The sequence below is a fragment of the Lichenostomus cassidix genome, chromosome 19, assembly GCF_008360975.1.
Source record: "Lichenostomus cassidix isolate B80296 chromosome 19, HeHo_3.0, whole genome shotgun sequence".
Lineage (NCBI taxonomy): Eukaryota > Metazoa > Chordata > Aves > Passeriformes > Meliphagidae > Lichenostomus > Lichenostomus cassidix.
The window spans coordinates 3491887-3514859 of record NC_139499.1 but is presented as its reverse complement, the minus strand read 5'-3'; the positions used below and the strand labels follow the sequence as shown (position 1 = coordinate 3514859).

The 22973-nt window shown below is 44.8% G+C and overlaps 1 protein-coding gene across 7 annotated transcripts in view; it reads left to right on the top strand.

Moving 5' to 3' along the window:
- Positions 1–22973, top strand: part of SPNS2 (SPNS lysolipid transporter 2, sphingosine-1-phosphate) — a 162753-nt gene that overhangs the window by 129903 nt on the left and 9877 nt on the right. For 4 of the 7 annotated variants that reach the window (XM_085078827.1, XM_085078828.1, XM_085078823.1 and 1 more), the window contains 3 exons: positions 5397–5495; positions 14593–14756; positions 15283–15395. In XM_085078827.1, coding sequence (XP_084934953.1) covers positions 5397–5495; positions 14593–14756; positions 15283–15379 — 360 coding nt within the window. In that variant the 3' untranslated portion in view covers positions 15380–15395. The remainder of the gene's footprint in view (positions 1–5396; positions 5496–14592; positions 14757–15282; positions 15396–22973) is intronic. The other 3 variants (XM_085078824.1, XM_085078829.1, XM_085078825.1) reach the window with 2 other exon arrangements.

Below are 22973 nucleotides of genomic sequence, written 5' to 3'. Positions count from 1 at the left end.
CATTTTAATTACAGAGGTTTTGTGTTGATTTCAATGTGACTTCAATATCCTGTGGCTTTTTAACAGCTTTTATAGGATTTGCCATCTGTCTTACCAGCATCCTATAAGTCAGTTGCATTTTATAGGGATGCATTTGCAGTTATTTATGTTGCTTTAGTGAAAAAGTAAAAAATTATTGGAAATAATAATTCCATTTTCCAAAATATGGGAAAGAAACTAAAGTCATGTTAAAAATTGGATTTTGGTAATTGCTGCCAGCTCTTCAGCTCTCTGTTTTCTCATCTGTTTAGGAAAATGAACTGAGCATCACATATAATGCCCAGCTTGATGCATTAACAGCACAAATGGACCTGTGAAAGTTTTAAAGAAATAAATGTAAATATCACTTAGCTGAGGGCAGGGCTGGAAGCAGATGGGCTGAAGTGCAGTCAGATCACACAGGGCTGAGAGGAAGCTTAGGCTGTCAATAAGTGAGAGCCACGTTTGACAGACAGCTTGGTGGGAAGTCCTTGCCAGAGAAAGGTGCAGATATGCTTTAGTAGATGCACTTAAAATGTTTGGCAAATTAATTTCTACTGATTACTATTTATTTGGTGTAATCAGAAGTGTGTCTGTTCTTGCCTGAGGCTGGGAAGGAGTTTAAAAGCATTATTAGCGTAAGCTTAACAACACTTTCATCCTATACATAAATATTACCCTGTTTTCATGGATAAAAGCTCTCAATACTGGCTGAACACTGTTCCTGCTGATTGCATTATGCCAGGAGTAAAACTATTTGGAAACTGCGTCCCAGATGATTTCCCACAGCTCTCCCAAGATTTACAGATCCCATGACTGCTTAAGAACCCTATTGGGCAGGTTGTTAAGCACCTCCAGAGGTTTTGCAAGTTTAATTTCCGTGGCAAAACAAGGATGTTTGCTTATTATCTTCCAATTTAATTGCTGGCTCTTCCTAGCTCCGTGCTTGCAGTGCATCCTCTGCTCCTCCTGAGGAAGGGTCAGAGCACAGCTCCTCAGCTTGTCTGCAGTCCAAGGTGCCAAGTGCTGCCTCTGATAAACTGCCAGTGCTGCAGAGTTCTGCACTGCCTGAGATTCTGAAAGGCTGATATTTGTTCCAAATGCAAATCTGTACAAAGCAGGCCTTACTCTCCTGAGCACAACTCTCCATATAACTCCTCCCAGGCACATGCTCAGATGGTGCTTGGGGAAAGGAGGGATGTTTTGTGTGGAGCTTGCTAATTATGAAACAGATTTCATCAGCCATCTTTGCAAATTGGCCTTAAAATTACCAGAAGCCCAAAGTAGCATTAAAACTGCCTCATAATAGCAATAATGGATGAGCTTCAGTGCAGCAGGCAAGTGTGTAATACTCAGATACATGTGGAGTGTGTGGGACATTGTGGAATCTGGTCCTAATAGAGGGGGTTTCCTCCACAGCACATCTCAAAAATAAAGATGATTGACAGAGGCTTATTGGCATTTTTGTGTACGAGCCAGGAGGCAGTTTAAAGTGCCTCTATTTCAATCATAGTCCCTTTAGGTCTTTGCTGAGAAGAGCCATCCTCCAGTTTATGCATAGTTCTGACATTCATGCAAAAAAAAAAAAATCTCTGCGTGTTTCTGTTTTGTTTAAAACATTAGTTCTTTCTAAATGGTCATGACCTGCCATGGAGGAGCTGCTTTGATGTTTTGTTGTAGAGTCAAAGTCTTCCTTTAGGCTTGAAACAGGCATAGACTGGTGCTCAGCTGTGCATAGGCATGGAGGAATGTGGCTTTTATACTGATTACCTTCCCTAAAAATAAAACCCAGTTATTTATTTAGTACAAAATGCTGCCCTATTTTTGTAGCCAAAGATAAATTGCATTTCCAGAGGTTCTTGCTGCTGCTTCTCTGAGTGCCTCCACACAGCAGTACTCCAAGTGCTGCAGGTTAGGTTTGAAGGCAGGGTGAGGAATGCCTGGGAATGAGGGAGCACAGCCCACTCCAAAGCATGCAAGGGCAGCTGGGCTAAGGGCTGCAGGTGGAGGTGTTCTGCTCCATGGTGTGCTGTGAGCTGGAGACCACAGCAGTTTCCTTTCACTTCATTGTAGAGCTTTTTTTTTTTTCAGACAGCATCTGCCTAGCTGTTGTGGAGGGTCTCTCTGGATCCCAGCCTTTCACTTTTCTCAACAGCAGGGTCACCTGGGCTATTTCCAGGCTCTGTCAGTGGCTTGAACAGGGTTAGTTCATGAGTTTTTTTACCTTTGGTGCTGAAAGAGGCCACTATGAATTGCCCTGACCCAGAAAGGGCAGCAGAATGCTTTAGAGAGTAGAGTTTCTTTTAAAGCTTAGACATTAACATCAGACCTTACCTCTTTGGCACGTGGCCTTTTGCTGGGAGAAGGGTGATCTCTCCTTGGCTTTCCCCATTTCCCTCTTTCCTACCAGCTCCTGCTGGTTTCACCCCAGGAAGGAGATGTCAGCAGTAATCCCTGGCCTTTCTGAAGCTCTATTTATAGAGCAGAGGTTTCCAAAGCTGCTTGGTCAGCCTCCCTGCCCATCCTCTGTGCTCTCTGAACCTGGGATCAGGGATGAGCCAGGACGATCCCACAGCCTTCCGCCTTGGCTGCTGCAGCTCTCCCACCTCCAGATTCTGTGGGATGTCCAAACCAAGCCATGTATGGTTTGAATTTAGGTCTATTTTAGTATTGGAATGCCCATTTAGAGCTGTAATTTACTGCTGTCTTCCTAGAACAGTAGATGTTTGCTACCAACTGCTTCCTGTCCATCAGAACAAAATGCTTTTTAAGTAGGGATGGGGTGGAGTATTTTTTTTTGTGTTTTGGAGATGTTGGTTTAGGTTGTTTTTTTTCTTTCCAATATCTTTTTCAAGGAGGTCATGTCCATTTCCTTGCTACATGTTGGGATTTTGCTTTGAGGGGGGCATTTGTCTCTTGAATTCCAGGCCAAATATACCAAATTTTGGCACTTTGTGGTGTTTCAACCATCAATAACTTCTTCAGTTAAGCACTCTGAAAGCTTGCTGGAAACTGTATTCCTACTTGGAAACTATGTTGGCATTATACAGCTACACATGCAAAATTATGTCTAATGTATGTGTGTATTTATGTGTATAAATATTTATATATGTATGCACACATATTATAAAAGTATCATTCAAATTTCTTCCTCTAATTGGCATCAATTCACTGTCACTCCCTGAAAGTGGTAAACTTTTAATAAATGTGTCATTTCCTTTGTCCTTTTGCTACAAAAATTGATAGAATACAGAACCAGGTAGGCTTTCTTCTGCAGATTTGTTAACAGAAACTTTACAGAAAGAAAAAATACTTTAATTTTCAAACTCCATTTTGCATTTATGCACAACTCTCGAATTAGGTAGAGTTTCACTTTATCTCTTCAGATGCCCTGTCCCAAAGAGCTCTTGCAGAACATTTCTCCACTGCCCATGTGTGAACTGGGGCCAGGAGGGAAGAAAAAAAATAACTTACTCTTAATTTTTCTTTTCTTCTGTCTCATCTATCCAAGTTGCACCCATTTTCTGCTGCTTTGGGGAGTGGGAATGAATTGTGGGGCTCTCCTACTGTTCACAGCCTGACCTTCAGCACATTTCTGTGTCTCTAATGAAGACATTAGGGCTACTTTTCCTCCTGGGATTTCTTTCTTCAAGTCATGTTCTGAGTTTCTAGATGCAAAAGGAGGACAGGGCCTGACATCCACAGGCTGCTCTGGATCTGAGCATTTCTTGCTCTTCTACTGCACAACAGGAGTTGAACAGGATGCCTGCTTAATACATGGCATCAAAGTGCATTAGCAGTGTGCATTTGCAGCTTTGTCAAAGCAGGGATGAAAGAACTGGCAGGTCATTCTGAAAGCACATGGTAAAACCCTAAGGAAAAGCATTTAATCTAATTTTACCCATCGCTCGGAATTGTCTGTGCTTGGGATGAAATGATGATTTTAAGCAGATAGGCATTAGTTCTCTTCTGGTGTGGATTTTCTCAATGCTCTTTCTTTTGTTTCTGGTTTTTATGGTCATTCTTTCCACTGCAGACAGGGCAGTTCCCCCTCCCTGGGAGGAATTGTTCAAGCACTGCAATGTGCTTCAGTCCTGTGCTCTGAGTGAGTCCTCCCTGCCAGTCAGCTCAGGTAAAGGATCTCTGTCTAGCTCTGGCTGGGGATGGGCCAGTCCTGAAATGTCACATTTAATTAATAAATTACTTCAGGAAAGGATTGTAAGAATGAGTTGAAGCCTGGCAAGGCAGGACTTCTGAAGAAAGACTGAAGCCCATCAGAGAGAAAGTGGACAAATAAAAGGGATCATGGTCTCCAAAGATCTGAACAAGAGTCACTCCAGGCAGGGCACACAGCTTGTCAGAGCCACAGGAAAAGGCACAACGAGATTCAGTGCTTACAGGCAGAAACAAAGCTCACTTGGATTTAGAGACCTATTGAATTCTTCATTACTTCCAGCCTTTAAATCAAGACAGGATCAATTTATAAACCGGGTTATGTGGACTCAGTGCAGATGTCCTTAGCCAGCAGCTTTCACAATTTATGCAAGAGACAATTACTTTCTTCTGCTTCCAAAAGTGTGTTATAAAATTAAGGTCATTCCATAGGACAGGGGGTTGCTGGGTTTTTTTCTTTTTTAATTTTTCATCCCCTTCCATGGTTAGGACTCTGTTATCTGTGAGCTCTGGTCCCTTCATGGGGAAGTAATTTGTGTTTTCCACTGCTCCTGTGTAGTCTGACTGATTCTGCATGACCTGGCTAAGGGTGTCATGTCCTATTAGAGGAGTGGAGGCCAAAATACAGTATCTTGGCTATGGAAAATTTTCCTAACGTGACTTTGTCACTTTTCACAAGTGGAATCACAAATTTTTGAGAAAAATATAAAGCGGCTAGAGATGGAGTAGAAGGGGAGGATGTGTGCCTGTGAGCTTTCATACTGATGTGGATTGCTGATGGTTTAGGAAAGAAAATTAACTTTTATTATGGAAAAACCTAATATCCCAGGTTGCAGCACAGTCCTTGATTGGAAGGCTGGTGGTGCTGAGCAACCTTAAACTTCATTCTCCCCACCAGCAAAGCAAAATGCAGTCTGAGCAGCAACAGCAAAGTGTCTTGTGGGCAAAGCTGATAGTCCAAGTGCTGCTGAGAGGGGAGCAGAGTGGGCAGAGCTTCCTTCCCTCAGCACCTGCCAACAGAACTCCAGAGCAGGAAGGTTATCTGAGGCTCCCAGTTGCCTGAGCCAGCCATGGCCAGTGGCTCTGTCTGGGGTGGGTGCTTTGTTTTGTGCTGCCCTGGGCATAAGCTGAGCAGTACAAGACAGATGGGCAGCTTTTTACTTCAGCTTCCTTATCTATTTTTGTTTCTTTCCCCTTCTTTGCAGTATGTGGTCATTCCAACTCGCCGTGCAACTGCAGTGGCCTTGCAGAGTTTCACTTCACACCTCCTGGGAGATGCTGGCAGTCCTTATCTCATTGGATTTGTAAGTGCTCACAGCAGGCTCTGGCAGGGTTTGCTTTTGTTTCCAAACTGGTCATCTGAAATGCCAGGGTAGATCCTGCTGGGAAGGAAGGCCTGTGTTTGTCAGCAGAATGGGAAGTGCTGCAGAGCAGTGCAAATTTTTTTTACCTGGTTGGGTTGTTGTGAGCTGCAGTTTAAACTGGGGAAGGACCATTTGGGTGTGGGAAATGAGCTTCCACATCTTTTTAGGCCAAGGTGTTTATAAAGCTCACAGACAGCTCTGTAAAGAGAGATGTTCTTGCTGTGCTGTGGGCATGGGGCTGATAGAAGTTATGTTGGAAGAGAGTCATGTGTGTGTTCAGCTGTTAATTGACCTCAGAAACCAAATACCTGTTTCAGGGGCAGCAACACACAGATGTACCTGGTTTGTGTGATAATAAATCAGAACCACAGAGTGTCCTGGGCTAGAAGAGACTCACAAGGATCATCCAGTCCAACTCCTGGCCCCAAAAATCCCACCCTGTACTTGAGAGCATTGCCCAAACACTCCTGGAGCTCTGGCAGCCTTGGGGCTGTGCCCATTCCCTGGGGAGCCTGGGCAGTGCCCAGCCGGGGGTTTTTATTAGTGTCCTTCCTGGGGTGTTCACTTTGGGTTCCTTTCTATGACTGCTTCCATGGTTGGCCTTGGTCTGACTGGGAATCTCCCCTCCTATGCCACCATTATCCTACTGCAGAACAGAACAAGAGACCCAGCTCCAAAATCTAGCAGAGAACATTCACAGTTGAACATAAAAGGCCTGGGAAATTTTATAAGGAAAAGAAGTCTAGATATAGTGGGGAAATGTCTTTTTCCTTCTCTGGAGTTTGATGCATGGAGTTTCAGAGATCACAGATCATCATTTATAAAACAGAGTAGCTTCAATAGAAATCCCTGAGTGGCCTTCATGGTGTGTTGAAGGCACTGCTGCCCAGTGATGTAACTGGGATGCTCACTGGTCCCATCACCTTGAGAGACTGGAGTTTGATGTGCTCCTCCAGCTCAGACACAGCTGCTGTGGGGCTTTTTTATTTTTTACAGCCATCATTGCTCACCTGTTCATCCTGTAGACACTGGTGTGTGTAGCTACACATATTTATTTATATATGTTTAATTTTGTGAGTATATCTGTTTAAATATACATGAATGTTACTCTTGGATGGCAGTGCTATGGCTGCTCTGTAGCACACAGGAAAAGGCAGATAGAGATAAAACTGAGAAGACCAAAGAAATGAGAAATCTCTCAAGAGACTAAAAATGCACGATTTACCTTATTCTTTATTTACTTCAGTGTTCTGGGTACCCGGGGAGAAATGATCTTATTTTAGAAGTTATTTGAAGGTGGCAAGAACAAAGGAATTGCAGGAGAGGCTGCTTCGTGCAGGGCAGGTGATGGGGGGAATGTGGGAGAGGAGGAGGAGGCAGGACAGGGAGCTCTGAAGGGTGAGATGAGGGCAGGGTGGGGCAGGCCAGGCTGCCTCAGGTGACTCTGCTGCATGTTCATCCTTTTCCTTACATAAGAGGGATGTCCAGGAGGAATACCTAGGACCCTGAATGATTGCAATTATTCTTGAAAGTTGCCTGGGGCTCTTTAATGTCATAGATTGAAAAAAAAAAGGCCTTTGGTTGTAGAAGTAATGTGCCTTGCCCTCCTGGTATTCAGAGATCAAGCAAGTTGGGTGTTACTTAAGGATTCCTGGCTGAAATATGCATAGCCTGAATTTAATAGCTGCATTAGGCTTTCTTAAGACTGGGAAGATATTGGTTACTATATTCAATTATCCTTTTACAATGCTGTAATTGTTGAGCAGTTGTGGTTTGGGAGGAGACAGTGCAGGTCCAAGACTGTGCAGGAGAGCAGAGAGGAGATTTTCTGTGACTTCCCCTCCACCCCTTCCAAATCTTGCACTGCAGCTCTTTAAACCACCAAAGCACCAAGTAAGTTTTTAGTGCTTAAAAGCTAAGTGGCAGGGAGCACATGTGTGTGGCTATTTTTCATGTCTCTTTAAATATTGATTACTTTTATTATGGTAAAAAGGCTTAAGATTGACTTACAAAGGAGTTATGCAAATGCAGCTTTAGGGTGGCAGCTGTGATTTGCATAAGGCTTTACTACCTCCCAAGCTCTGAGATCAATTACAGTAAATCAGCACTGCCTGTTCATTTACAAATATAAATAGACATTGCTGTGGTATTTCAGTAGATGAGGCAGTTTTTATTCCTAGAGAGCTGTAACTTTTTTCAGGACCCAAACCAACCTGTAGAGTTTAAATAACTCTTTTTTAACAACTCCAGTGTCACTCCATGCTTTATTATTGAAGCAGTCAGTGACAAACCTCACCTGTTCAGTGTATTACATCCAAATATCTCTAATACTTTTCTGTCTTTGACTGCTCCTACTATGCAGACATGACTGCTGGAGCACAGAAGAGTTAAGAGAAATGCCCCAAATCCCACCACTCATGTAGAGTCTCAGATAAAGGTCTTCAACTGCTGCCCTAGACAGCATTTCAGACTCAGAACAGCCAGTGGAGGGAGATGGCAGCAGCATGTGGAAAGCAGTTCTCTCTTCTCAGGCTGCATCACAGCTCCAGCTCGTTGTATCACTAATTCTGGTTAGATCTTGGTTGCCCTTTAAAATAAAACAACTGCAAGATGTGCCAGGGAGTCCATGCTGCTGTGTCCACCTGTGCACGTGCATGAACCTTGTCTTCCCTACTCAGGGTTTACATCATCCTTCTTGTCGTGTCTCACTCCACTTGCTGACTGCTCTTCTGCTTCTGGAAATCTGAGTACAGGCAGAGGGGTTTTTTATTTCAAGGCTGTGGCTTGGGACTCTTTCTTTCCTTCCTCTAAGTTTGTAATTTGCTTCCTACCCTTGCCTTGCCTGTGGCTGTGATGCCAACAGGAGCTGCTGCAGGCATTGCCCTCCCTACATGTGCCAGGCAGGTGCTGCTGTGGGCACACACTGTCCTCACTGCCCTGGTGCTGTTTGCTCTCCTGTTTCCTTAAATTCTCTCTCATTTTCTCTGTGCAGCTGTTCATGAGGTCTGGGCATGGAAACCAGTCTGTCTCTGCTTGTCACCTGGCAACATCAGCCTGTGAGGAGGATGTTTATAGTGCCAGAGATCAGCTTTGCTCCACCAGTACCTTTCAATGGGCTGAAAGCTACTCCTTGGACCCCTCTGACTGTGGTTCCCACCTTTCCTGCCCTCCTTGGCTCCTGCTCTTTCAGTTTTACTGGGGGGACACCACCTGCAGCCACTCCAGCCCAGTGGGGCTGTGGGAGCCTTGGCACCCTTCATTTTTCTCCCTTCCCCAGCTTTCCTGTGAGCAGGTTGATGAACTAGTTCTAATAAGCTATTCAAGCGGCAAGAATACTGATGACCTTCCTTTAGCAAGTAGTTAGCAGAGGAGTGTTAATTATCCCTGGTGCAGACTATCAGGGCAGGCAGATCAACATTTCATTAGGGGCAAGGCAAGAAAAACTGTAGTAAATGCAGCAATTAAGATACTTTTTAATGAAAGTTACAACTGGAGGTGCAGATTTCAGTGTCTTGGCCCAGTTTGAAACAACCTTTTTGTTGATTCAGTTTGAAGATGTTTACTTAACCAATTATATGTGTATAGAAGGTAGTTCTATGTGTAAAGACTTGCCTGCCTGAGAAAGCAGAATTCGTGTCTTACAGTTTAAAATTCATATTTTATAGTTTAAAATGCTATGGCTGCTTCAGAATAGGACATGATTACTCTGAAAGAACATTTTTTCCAGTTTAGTTTGCTAGATTAAAACAGGCCACAACCCACTGGGACTCAAATCCATTGCTGATGGAGCTGGTAGATGAACTGTGATGTGCATTTATGGTTTTTGTTGTTCTTTCTTTACCAAGTCTCAGCTGCTTACAGGATTGGTGTAACCCTGATGGCATCACTGGTCCTGTAGAGATGTCCCCCCACATTCATGCTTGTGTGTGACCCACACTGTGGTGGGTAAAATGGGACTTGGCCTTGCAAATCTGAACATCTGCTGTGCTTGTCAGGGAAATAGTGTGAGGATGAGAACCTCCTGCCCCTCATCCTTATTACCTGTTTCTTCAAGCAGTAACTTTGAGGATTTCTCTGGTCCTGACTGAGTTGAGTAATTAAAAGCCTTTTTCATAGTGCACTGAAAGGCCAAATCTTAGTCATAGCTGTCAGCTGCAGAATAGGAGGAGAATTAACCACCTGGAGACCAGTCCTCCTGGGATTTACCTCCTCCTTGCAACAAGCTAACAAGCTTCCCACTTCTGATGACTCAGCAACAGACAGGATTTAAATCTGCCCTAAAATACCAAGTGGCTTCCCATCTATAAAATGTTCCGTGCCAAGGGTTCACAGCCTGCTTTGGTGTTTCTCCAGAGCTCTGTGCATCTGTTATGTCCATGACTTTGTTAGCTGTGCAGGTTCTTAGTATTTTTGATAAATGTTTAATGTATGGGAAAGTATCTCATTAGAGAAAGCCCAGAAATACAGAGCAGGTTGCTGTTGCACTCAAGTATTTCAAGCTCTGTCCCATCTGCTCTGTCACTCCTCTGTGCACAGAAAACCTCCTTAAATCAGTGGTTTCTTCCTCTGAGCTGCTGAGGATCCTGCAGGCTCCCAGGATGGGCAGTTTTCATGGTGCTGAGCAACTTGGAGAATGAGGTGTCCAGCTTGTTCAACACAAGGAATCACTTCATTTTCTTGGGATATACAGGCAGGGAAGGATCCCATGCTGCCAGGAGACATGGGGACAGGCATGCTGCTGAAGCTCCTGTACAGCATGTCCTTTCTACATGGGAATGGGCTCCACCATCCCTATGTGTTCACTTACCTGTGCCCTGTCAGGGCAGTTCTTCCACATTCCCCATAGAGTGAGGCATCTCCCTCTGGGGCCAGAGAAAGTCCAGTTGACTTAGAAAATCCCTGGGCAGAGCAGACCAGAGAGAAAGGCAGTTAATGACTTGAATAAAAGAGACTTTCAACACTCTACAGGGCAAATGAGGCACATGTTGCTCTGATCATCAGACATTCCAAGCCTATGTCCTGGCATTGCAAGCAGAACCCCTATGGAGCATCTTAATTTACTGCAGCCTTTTTCAATGCATCACCATGTATTTAATGCAGCCTGGTCATTCTGGGGTGGGGGAAACATCATTAAAAATACAGCTTTGCTTCCTCTTATTATAAAGTGTTCCTCATGCCATTTAGCACAGTGTAAATGCTTCTGCTCTCCCACAGGCACTGCAAATTGTTTACTTTATAAAATCCCTCATTTTTGCTTTCTCATCTTCATTTGCATTCTTATTCAATTTTTGTAGAAAATCAAAGAAACCTTTCACATTCACTCTGCCTTCAGAGTGGGTGGACCCCAAACCATCGTGGGTTACAGGGAATACTGTGTTAAGGAACTGTACTGAAGTGATCAGCCAGGGAGAACCTGCTTTGTATCAAACTGGTAATCATGAAAATCAGGTTTTTGTGCCAGAAATACCCTTTCATGTAGCACAATTTGTGCTCAAGTGGCAACATCAGAAATTTAGAAAAACCAATGGCAGAGGAATTGAGATATTGTCTCAGCAATAAGAGAGAGGAAATGAAACAGTGATTTCAGAGATGTTATTAGCAATACTGTGTAATTAATAAATCAGTGAATTTACCCACCCAGCCTGTCAGAACAGATACAGAACATGGAACCTAAATGCCTTCTTGGGCTTCAGCCCACATCAGCTTCTACTGCATCCATGGCCTGTCCCCTGCTCCAAAGCACACACCACATGCTTCTCAAGAAAGTAATGAAGTTTCCCTTTGTTCCTTCATTGTCTCCTGCACTCAGATGGAGACCCAGCTGGGGATTTGGGTTTGGGATTGTGCCCATTGCAGCTACACTGCTGGTTCTCCAGAAAGCAGGAGCTGTCTCCAGCTGGACTCCATCCAAGTGGCTGCCACAGGCTGAGCACATGCCATCCATGTTCTGCTATAAAAATGCCACGAGCTGAGGTTTATTTAGCAAAGTCATTCCTCTTGGTCTGAGCTCTGTGCTACACAGCAAGGGAGGAGATATGAACTTTCAGAGCTAGGCTGGTATCAAAGACCTGTGATTAGACTGCAGAGCAGCAGCGGGACTCCCTCCTTGATTTTCCACCCCCACATTCTGCGTAAATGTTTTGAAGCTTTTTGCCACCTCCCAGCTGGAGGAACAAAGGAAGGAATCCCACACATGACTCCATGCTGCAGAACTGGCACCATCCCCAGTTTGTTACTCATGTTAGAGAGAAGACACCAAAAATGATGCTTGATTGGCTCTTGCCAGGTCACAGTTTGCCGGCTCAGGAGGCTGTCATTGCAAGGAGTCTGGAAAGCCCAAAACTGGCAATGCAGAGCAGACCATTTGGCAAACGGTGTGTCATTCTTGGAGCCCAGGTCTGTAATTATGTCCTGTGTCCTCTTGAGAGGAGATGCCAAAGTTCCAGCCTTAGCAGGTGGTTTGTAACTGAGTGGAACAAAACAACAGAGAACGGTGACTGTTAACAGCAAAAACATATATGTGGGCTAAATGAAATTCTAGAGTTAAGAGACGCAGACACTGGGGAGGGAATTATATGGGACCTAGATGAGGAAGCCCAGCTGACTTGGTGGAAAGAATCGTATCTTGGAAGGGAGGAAAGACATTTTCTTCTAAACTGTGTACTTACAGAATGTGTTGGGTTAAAAATGAAAAATACAGCAGTTTTATTAATAACATGATTTGTTGGTATAAAAGGTCAACACAATGCGTTAGAAGGGAAGGTGTGAGACAAGCTGCATGGGGAGATTTATTTATTGGAGACCTTATGCTTTCAAAGCTGGTTTTTAAGCTAGAATGTTGTGTCATCCATGGAGAAAGCAATCAGGAGCACATGCCTGGATTTTCATCCTATGCTGCTGATTTATCATGTCAATTTGTCAAGTGATTTATTGTCTGGTCCTTTTGGAGAATAATTGTATCCATTCAAAAAAATGAAAAGTGGTTTAGAATGTCTAGATTTCTTTTTTAGAATAGCCTCAATTCTGGCTATTGCAGCCTCACGGAGAGGTTGACTCAATGCCAAATTCTGGTTCATAATGAAGAGTAAGGGAAATGTTAGGAATTAAGGTGTCTGGGTACAAAGGGAATTAATGACCAGCTGATGTCCCTGTCTCCTGGGTGCAGAGCACATTCTGCTGCTTTCCTGTAGGGTGTATTCTTTTCACATTCAAGCCTTGTTGCTATTTTTTAATAAGTCTCAGACTGATGGTCACTGTTATTTGTCTTCAGTCTCACGTGAGAATTGTTTATAACACACTTAGGGTTTTTTGTATGTTTTACGCTGTGCATAAAATTCTTTTTGAGGGGACTGGAACTGTTCTATATCCCAAGCACTAAAATTTTCTCCTCATCCTTTCTAGGGCAGGGAATGAAACAGAAATGTCAGGCTAAGACCCTTCAATCTTTCTGTAGTTACACTCTTCCAGTGTTTATTCATTCCCCCTTATTGAGAAGGCTCCATCCTCTAGGACAGGGCAGTGGTGTCACCTCCAGCAGCAGGCTGGCAGCTCCTCCCTTCTGTCCCTCCATGGGAGCCAGGCTGAGCTGTGAGAGGGATGTAAACACACTGAGACCCCCAGTGTTCCAGAGTCTCCCTGCTAAAACACACCCAGTGACCTCTTCTTTTGAGTCCCCATGAGCATCATCCTTCTGGGACCTTCTGTTGTGCTTGACTCTGCTGAGGCATCTCCTCACACACATTTACCTTCCAGGCCTCTGCAGAGTGTGAATTGGTGATTTCTCCTGCATGTGACAGTTCCTCTCTTCATTGTCACGATTTAAGCCTTGAGTATCAGAACTTGCTTTTAGTGTTGACTTGTGTTTGACTCCAACTTTTCCATTACCAGTAATGTGGCAGCTTAGAAGTTGCTGCACAAGCTTTGACTATTTCTGGAGCTGATTTGCGTGTGTGCACAGCAGTAGGATTTTATGTTGCAAATTCCCTGCAGTCTTTTGGTATAAACTAGTGTTTCTCCCTCAACAAAAGGTCATGGATAAAAACATGACCATCAGATTTAAATACCCAATGCCTTGAGACCCATCCCAACTGCTGCTACCTCTTTGTTGGATTTATGGAGAGTAAAGTTGTTTGCTGGACAGAAAATACTAAAATATGGTAGTTGTAGCTACAGACGTGCATTAAATTTTACTGAGTTCTAGCAGAAGCTTTTCATAATGAACTAGATAATGCTGTTGCATGTCTCTGCTCCTTCATGTAGGTGCAAATTTGTGTTCATTTTCATGTAATGATGCTTTTTGGCTGTTGGAAAGTGCAGGTTGTGTTAGCCCATAAATTTGGTGGTGTGCAGTGTGAGCACAGCCCTGTGTCTGAGCCTGGGACAGAGCCACGACTTGCACACAATTACTCTGCAGGCTTGGGAGACTGGAAGAGGGATTGAACCCCACACCTCAGACATGGACATAAATCCCCCATGTTTGAGTTCTGTTTCCTCAGATCAGATGGGATCTCTGTTTTCTTTGTTCTGTGGAAAACATTTCCCCCCTTCCCACTCAGTACACAGAAATGGAATTTAATAACAACTCCCTTTGCCGAAAGGCAGGTCAGATGTGGGAGTAAGCAGGACTTGATAGGAATTGCAGAAGATTGATCACTGCTTCACCCACCGAGCAGCACCAGCATGGCCCTGCCAGCTCCCCAGGGAGCCTGGGCAGCACAGCAAGGTCACACACCCACAGATGCTGTCACTGCTGCAGCCTGGGAGAACATGGAAAGGGCTGTGGGAAGAATATTAGATCAGGCCAGAAGAGCGACAGGGAGAGGAGAACCCCTGCCAAGCTGCTCACAGCATAAATTGCCCAAGCTCCAGCGGGGAAAGCTGAAGGGTGTGAGGGACATTCAGCTTCTACTGAACACACTGTTCCATTTTACACCTCACATATGTTTGGTGGGTGGTTGTTTAGGGAATCATGTTCCCATCACTGTTACCATGTCTCTTTTTCATCTGAGTGACTCACTTTTTTGTCCCTCTCTCCTAGATCTCAGACCTGATACGACAAAGCACAAAGGAGTCCCCAGTCTGGGAGTTCCTCAGCCTGGGTTATGCTCTCATGCTCTGCCCGTTTGTCGTTGTCCTGGGAGGGATGTTCTTCCTGGCCACAGCCCTCTTCTTCCTCAGTGACCGAGCCAAAGCTGAACAACAGTGAGTAGCCTGGCCATTGCGAATGGGGAGGCACCACAGCCTGTTTGCTCTCTTGAACCTTGTGCTTGTACTCTTTCCCTGGCCTTGGCCCTTCCAGGTAAAGGATGTTGGGTTGTGCATTAAGAACCTGGGCTCAGCAGAGTGCATGAGGCTGCACGAAGCACAGGGGCTTGGGTCGTGCTGGCTGGGCATCCTTTACACGCTTTGCTCTGGTGGATCTCAGTGGTTGGCCATGTGGCTCAGAGGGGAGCACAGGCCCCTTTCACCCTTGCCTGAGCATGTCACAGCCCAGGTTGTCCATGGTGAGGAGCTGCTGTGTGCTGGAGTTGGTGGAGTGCGAGGTGAGGAGCAGGAGGTGCTTCCCTGAGCTTGGTGGTTGAGGCTGCACCCACCCACCTCCACCCCACAGCCCTGCTCACCACCTCTGGCAGTCAGGAACGTGAGGCAAGGAGGAAGGAAGCTGTGTGTGGGGACATCTGCTCAAGGATTGCTGTGATAAAGAGTCTTTCCCCATCCCTTCTTGCAGCTTTGTGAAAAAAAAGCTACTGTTTTTCAGTAAAGAAACCGATTCGGATCATCTCACGGTTGGCAACCACAGTAATTCTGAAGACGCTTCCACATGACATACAAACTTCTGGGGTTAGTCTCTTTCTCATAATTGTTGAAAAATAAGAGTTACTATGTGTAATGTCATGCTGAATATGTGGGTAGGTGACTAGTCTGGTGTTGACTGTAAGTTGCCTTTGCCTTTCCCCCACTGGAGAATGGGAGCCTTGGTTTACCTTAAGGAGAAGGGCTCTGGAATATCACTCGAGGCATAGTATAGCTAGAAGGAGAATTAGGTGTTTGGAGGTTGACATAAATGTGTGAACAGTCTGGGTGATACTTTCTGGCTCTCACTGTTGTATCAGATGGATGCAAGATATTTGGAAGCAGTGTTACAGATGGTGCTGTGGCCCTGTAAGAGCAGTTCCACCTTCCTTTTACTAACATACATAAATACTAAAGAAAGGAGAATTTCTCCTATCATGAGATGTTTAAACATTGTGGAAAAACAAGACCTCATATCAAAAGGATGGAGAGTCCTACAGAGTTGAACTCCAGTGTGGTGTTGGGGATGTGACGTGTGTGCCTGGTTTGTTATCTGCATAGAAGGGCCTCAAATGGCAGGAAGGGAAGTTGGAGATTAAATGTTAGGAAGGACTTCCTAAGTGAAAAAAAAGGTAAATGCTACAGCAGATTTTTTGGGGAAGACATGAAAGCTGTCCCTTTTTTCTGATGGCCTCCCTGGCATGACTTGAGGCAGGAAGGTGGGATCTGCTCTCCAGCTGCATCCCAGCCCTGTTTCTGTGCTTGTGCACATAAGCTGTACATGCCCGTCCTGGCAGTGGCTACCTGGGGACATGGCAAGATGAACATAAGTTTCTGGGTGCTCAGGGTGGCTTTTTTGCTGCAAGAAGCCAAAAGTCCTATTTGGTGTCAGTGCAGCAGATGAAACCTCTCTGTAGTGTTCACCTTTGCTCAGGGCCCTCACCTGATCCTAGGAAAGGTTCAGGGTTTGTCTGAGAGTTCCACTTCTAACTGTGGTGGAGATCTGTGTCCCTTTGCATCACATCTGCTGCCAGTGTGGTGTGACAGCACCTCAGGTGGTGAAGGAGGGGCTCAGGATTCAGGTACTCATGAATTCCAGGTCACTCCCATTTTTTCACCATGTCAAGCCCACCTGGACCTTTATGCTGGGCAGGGCACTGTGGTATCCAGCTGTTCTCAGCTCCAGGGGAGATCTCAAGGAAGAGGGTTTTGCTCTGCTCAGGAGGCACTGCAGGTCACAGACTGGTCATATCTGGGTGACTCTGCTTGGCTGCCAGCACTGGTGTGTCTTACACAGTTGTTTTGCCAAAACTCCAGCTTTGCAGCAGTGTTCATGTGGGAGGGAGATCACATCCACACCTCTGCTTGCTCCTGCACAAAAGGGATCATTCCTCTGTTGCTGTCTACCTTGAGCAGTTTTGGTTGTACTCCATCCATGTCCAGAGCAGCCAGCCTCCCAAAAAGCCACTGCTCCACTCTTGGAAGAAAAGCATTCAGGTGTCAAACCTGGTTTTGTTTCTCTTTCTGTTTTAGCATCTTTCTCTTTCCTGACTCACATTTTTTAATGAACTTTGTATTAGTCAGTCACGGATCTTTCGTGTTGCAAACTGGGGAGAACAATTGACATAAATAATGGTTAACAAAATTATTTCTCTCAGATGACTCCTAGGGAGGCTACTCTTTCTGGGATGTGCCCACTCCTATGTTAAAAATACCCTGGCATCCTGCAGTGAGATTCCTGGAGTGCAGCTTCATTCTCAATACTGAGAAGTGAGAGTGAAGAAAGAGAGAGGGAAGGCTGGAGACTATGGAGACCCACAGAGGGGTCTGTGCTGTCAGCTGGGCACAGACCCCACAGAATAATGCTCCTCAGAATCTGTGGGGCAGGATTTATTTGTTAGTAGCTCCATGTTTGCCTGTTAGAGGAAGGGTAACAGAGCATTTTGCTATTAGCAGCTAAAAACTCCATGCTGGACCCCAGATCTGCCATCCAGCCCCCCCTCCTGTCAGGCCATCTGCACTTGGCATCACACACCTTTGGCAGAGGCTGTTTTCTGCCCAGCCAGTTCTCCCCTCCATCCTACCTATTACTTGCTGGGTACAGAGGAATTTCTATTTCAGGATGCCTTGTTTTCCTTCTGCAGTCAGTCCTGCTGCTCAGACAACGGGAGTTGGAAACAGGCTTTGCCAAAAGAAATCAATTAACCTGCAGGAATCATGAGCACAGGAGTCACACGCCAGAGATTAAAATCATCCATCACCCCCAGGGTCAGGGCACAGGGCAGGTGTCACCCACCCCTCTCATGAACTAATACAGGAGCAGAGAAGTGGAACACTGCTCTCACAGCCTATGGAAACTGAGCTGTCCCTGCTTCAATTCCCACACTTCTGTGAAATGTAGTTCAGGGATTTATTGCTGGGATTTCTGTGTTTGTTTGTTCCTTTGTGTAACCGTCTCTGGGCATTTGCTTAGAGATAATTTCTTCTTTCAGGCAGGGCAGATACCTCTCTTTCCTGTAAAGCTTCCTCCAGTTTCCACCACACTTCCTTTCAAAAACAGAATTTCCAGGCTTTCACACTACTTTTGTCATTGCCACAATTCCTGGCATATTTTGTACTTTTTTAGCACAGGAATTCCAGTCAACAAGGCTGCCCCTCTCGCAAAACACTCATGAAAAAAAAAAATCTTTCTGTAGCAATTCTTTTTTTTTTTTTTAAACACAATTCTTTTATAACCATTTTCATGCTGCTTCAGAAGTCTGACAGCTTAAAGAGGCTTTTAGTAAATTTAGTACTAGCAGAGAACATGATAGAGTACATCACTCTGTGCTATAATCCAATCATTTCGGGGGCAATTTTTGTAACACAAATTTAATCCCACCCTTCCAAAGTGATAAGAGAGAGAAAACAGTTAAGAATGGGTTCTGTAAGAGGTCTTAGCCACTAGCAGTGATAAATACTTCAATTCTTTTTTAAGCTACTCAACTACAATTCCTTCTGTGATTTCACATGACTGTGTTGTTTTTCCTTTCCTGATCTGCACCTCTGCAGAGGAGGGTTAAAACAGTTGTATATTTTATTTCCAAACATCAGCACTCTTAACTGTACTTATCTTACCTGCTTGAGGAATATTGGTGAGACTCAAGCTAGATTTTAGACCCTCTGGAAAACATGTCTTGCCATGGCAGAGCCCTCAGAAAGGGATCAGAAATCTGATAATTACACTTTTATCCTCAAGCTCCATCACAGGTACCTGTGCAGCCCTGGCAAAGAGCCATTTCTGAGGTTGGGAGCACTCCAGGTGCTTCACTCGATGGAAGTAAAAGCTCAGCACTGCTGAGAATTTTGTCTGTGGTTTGTGTTCATCTCCTTCCCCACTCACAGTGCAGAGAATTGGGACAAACAAAGTTTCACCCTGGAGAGCTGCAGAAGAAAAGCCTACATTTGGTACTTGCTAGAAGCTCCATCAATAATTAGGAAAAATGTGCTCTTTTTATTATGAAAAGGGCTTTAAAAAAAGTCCTTTTCCCAAGCTGTGACAAGTTTAAGGTGACAGGGATATAAATCACTATAATTAGTGTGTATCAGGATCCTTTCCTGGGCAGTGAATGCAGTGATCCTGCAGTTCTGTCCCCAGCCAGGGCCACTCCCAGCTGCTGCTGAGGGAAAATCAAATTCACCAGGATTCTTCCTGAAAAACCACCCTGTGCAGGTGTGAGATACTCCACTCCTCAAAGAATTCCATTGTTTTAATTTTTTTAAAATATAATCCCTTGTTTTACACCTGTAAACATGATATTTTCTGTTTTTTTCCAGAGGTATGAAAAGATGATTAGGATGGGTGTCCAAGTTTTATAACGGCTCAGTCCCTCTCTGCGTGGTAGAGGCTGATATTTTGCCAAGGATACAGCAATGCAGATCAGGCAGCAGGATGCAACTGCAGTGTGGATCCCTGGTGCAGCCTGAGCAGGAATAAACATCTGCACCAATGCAGCTGGTCAGAACAAAAGAATTTAAGTCTTTAACCAGTGACCACTCAGCATTTGAGAGCCCAGCAAGCCTGAAATGTTCACCCCTTTGTTTGACAAGAATCAGGTTATTTAAACAACTCAAGCGGGCATTTCTTTGCTCCTAAAATTAAAATTAAACATTTAATAAGAAAAAAATTGTTAATACCTTTAATCAGGTGTGGAAGCTCTTGCTGAGTAGAAGTGTTGGTGAACATTTAATTTTAAAAGTAGTGGATACAAACACTAGAAAGAAATTATTCTTTACAGAGGAGATAGCAAAATCCACAAACAGCACCAAAACCAGAGGTGTCTAGTCCAGACATCTCCTGTGCTGTCTTAAACATGGCACATCTGCAAATTGCATTACAGGAAAAATGAGAATAATCCATTTTCAGGCTCTTTTTCTGCCTCACATCAGGCTTATTTTTAGCCTTTTGCAGAACTGGATATAAAATGATCTCCCAGTTCTCCTATTGCAGCAATTTGAAAGTGTCTGACCTTATTTTTGCTTTGCAGATTCTATTATGTGGGGCAGGGGAAGGACTTGCAGAGTTGTCAACCCTCCCTTTCTTTGATTTTTCTGAGGCAGCAGTTGGGGACAGAAAAGACCCACCAGGTGACCTGATGTTGTTGCCAGCAAAGCCCAGAGTTCCCTCCATTAACAGTTTCCCAGGTATTAAAGTGGCCACTGACTGACACTGAGTGTGCTCCATCCTGGCAGTTTGCATTGCCAAAAAGAACATTTCTTCTCTGAAGTAGCTGGGGGTGTATCATGGGGTTTTGAGAGGCTGGACACTTATTTTAGAGAGATGTCTCAGTGCTGCATTGAGGCAGAGTTTGGATTTGAGGATTTTAGAAGCTGCAAGTGGATTTTAACAACTCCCAGAAAGGGATATTTGGGAACAGTTTGCTCTTTGCTGATATTCAGCTGCTTAGGGGGAGGAATATCATTGCTTTGTTTGTTTTGACTTTACCAAAGAACAATAATTAAACATTTCCTATAGTGGTAGAAACTCACAATGCTGTTTTAGCCCAGATAAGATGTCCTTGGCCTTTGAGGCCATGTGAATTTACAGCAAAAAGCCTGGATTAGGATGCAGAGGATCTGTGGTGATGGAAGGACAGAGGCAAGGAATGTATTTTGAGTATCTGAGAGTGGCATGATAAAAACTCACAGACTGCAGATGGAGCAAGATTAGACTATTAGGTGGTTTATATGGAATCCGTGTTGAGAATAAGAAGGGGAGAGGTGGTGAAAATGTAAGTAGTTCTATTACTGGTTGAAAAAGCTGCTTGTAGAGCTGTTGGCTTTCTCCCCTGTTTACTGGCCGTGTTTGTAACTCCATAAACACAGTTAGCACAACCAAGAATGGAACAGCTTGGGACTTAAATTTTAAATGCTGGTTTACTGCTGCAGTTGGGAGCTGCTGGTAAAATGCAGATGGAAAATAGTTGCATATAGGACAATTGCTGATTCGTTGTGTCACTTCAGTCAGCCTGTGGATTTCCTGCAGGTCGGGCAGGGAGGTGGCAGAGGTCAGTGTGGTTGTTCACAGGCACTTTGAGCTCAGCTGTGGTCCTTACATGGTGTTTGAAACGTGCTGTTGGAGTTAAGTGTTGGCAGCAGGAGCTTTGCTTTAGCCCAGGCAGAAGGATAGGGGCAGCTGGTGCTGCATGGCTCTGGCAACCAGGATGCAGGAGGGGCTGCAGGCAGAGCTCTGGGTTTCCCAAAACCACCCCTTCTCCAGCAGACTGACCTTCCCAGGTTCATCCCCTGCACCCCAGAGAAAGGAGAGCAGTATTCCTACACTATTCCTAGCTACTTAGTGCTCTCCCACTGCCAGAATGGAACTTCTCCATGTGCCTTATGTTATAGGAAGGCCAAAGCTCACTTCTCCAAGAGCTCCAGATCAAGAACTACTTGAGAGTCCTCCTGCTGTCTTGGCTACTGGCTCTCTGCCATGAGCTCCAAGATGTCAGATGCTGTCCCTAAAATGCTCATCAGCTGTAAAACAGGACTGAAGACACTTTCCCACAACATACAAGGGACACTGAAATCATATGCTACCAATGGACTCAGCATGTAAATTGGCATTGGCATTGCAAAGAAGAGTTCTTGGCATGGAGGGACTTTGCCATGCAGGAGGAGATTTTAAATTCTCACTGAGACAGATTCTTTGCTAAGGCTGCCCTGGCACAGAGACAAAATCTGATCAGATCCCACGCAGGTGACTGGAGCACTGAGCAGAAGGCAGCAGCCTTCCAAGTGAGAAGCAATCTCTGACACAAGGAAATGGAAGAAATCATGAAAAATTCAGCCTTGCTGTTTCCTGAAGCCTGTCACGATGTCAGAGCATTTTGCAAAGGTACTGGCTTTTCCCAGCAGCAGTGACCTCTCCTTGTGCAGCAATCAGCAAGGCAAATACTGTGACTGTGGGTGTCTTAGTGCAGTTTACTTGTGGTGGGGTCCTTGGCCTGGGCCAGGCTTTAACCCCAACAAGTCCCTCACAGCCACTCCCTCCCTGCCCCACCAGCAGGCTGGGGAGAATAGGAAAGGTAAGAGCTGGAGAGCTTGTGGGATGAGATACAGACAGTTTAATAGGGAAAGCAAAAGCTGCACCACAAGCAAAGCAAAACAAACCAAGGAATTAATTCCCTGCTTCCCGTGGCAGGTGGGTGTTCAGCCCAGGCTATTGGAAGGTGTCCCTGCCCATGGCAAGGGGCTGGAATGAGATGTTCTTCAAGTTCCCTTCCAACCTAACCCAACCCAACCCCTTCCATAGTTCTCTGATTCCTCTCACGTGGAGCTCACAGGTTGGTGAAAAGTGCTGTATCATGAGGCAGTTATTTTGGAGGATAAGAAGTGTTTTTAATCAAGTGCCATCAGGAGGTTCTACAGGATTTTCTATTTTAAGATTTAATTAGTTCATATCTTGTTCATATTAGTTCATGTCATGTTTCCTCCCCTTTGCCATCCAATCATTCAATCAAAAAGTGAGGCACTCCACTTCCTCTTTTGTTATTTCAGTGGACATAAGTGTATGATGTTACACACATCTTCCATGGCACTAAAGATCCCTCCACCTCAGTTCTGAGCCCATCAGTATCTGGCAGAATTATACTTCCAGACACAGACTCAGGCACAAAATTTCGAGACCCCTATCTTCACAGACTTCAGGAGCTCACAGAGTGGTGAGCTCTGGAGCTCATTTCCATCCAGGTCCTTGGAACTGTGATTGATGCTGTCAACTGCTCCTCTTCACATCTGTTCTGCTGCAGCTGCCTGGGAAAATAGCAGGAAAGGTTATTGATTTTTCCTTTCTGCCAGTTTTCTCCTCAGTTGAGATCTGTGAAAGAGGAAAAAGTGAAGCTGACCCATGTTTCTGCCTCTGGAGACAAATCAGCACCTGGATTAAATGAACAGATGGAAAATACTCACAGTCTGTGCAGCTTTAAGGGGCTGAACCAAATAGAGAGGCAAATATATTTGCTGCTCATGATTATCATATTTTGTTTGCTAAACCCACTGACGTGCAGGAAGAAGAGGGGATTTGAGCCAATTCATTTCTTCAGTGCAGCTGGAGGAGCTCCTGTCCCCACTGAGAGCTGTCACTCC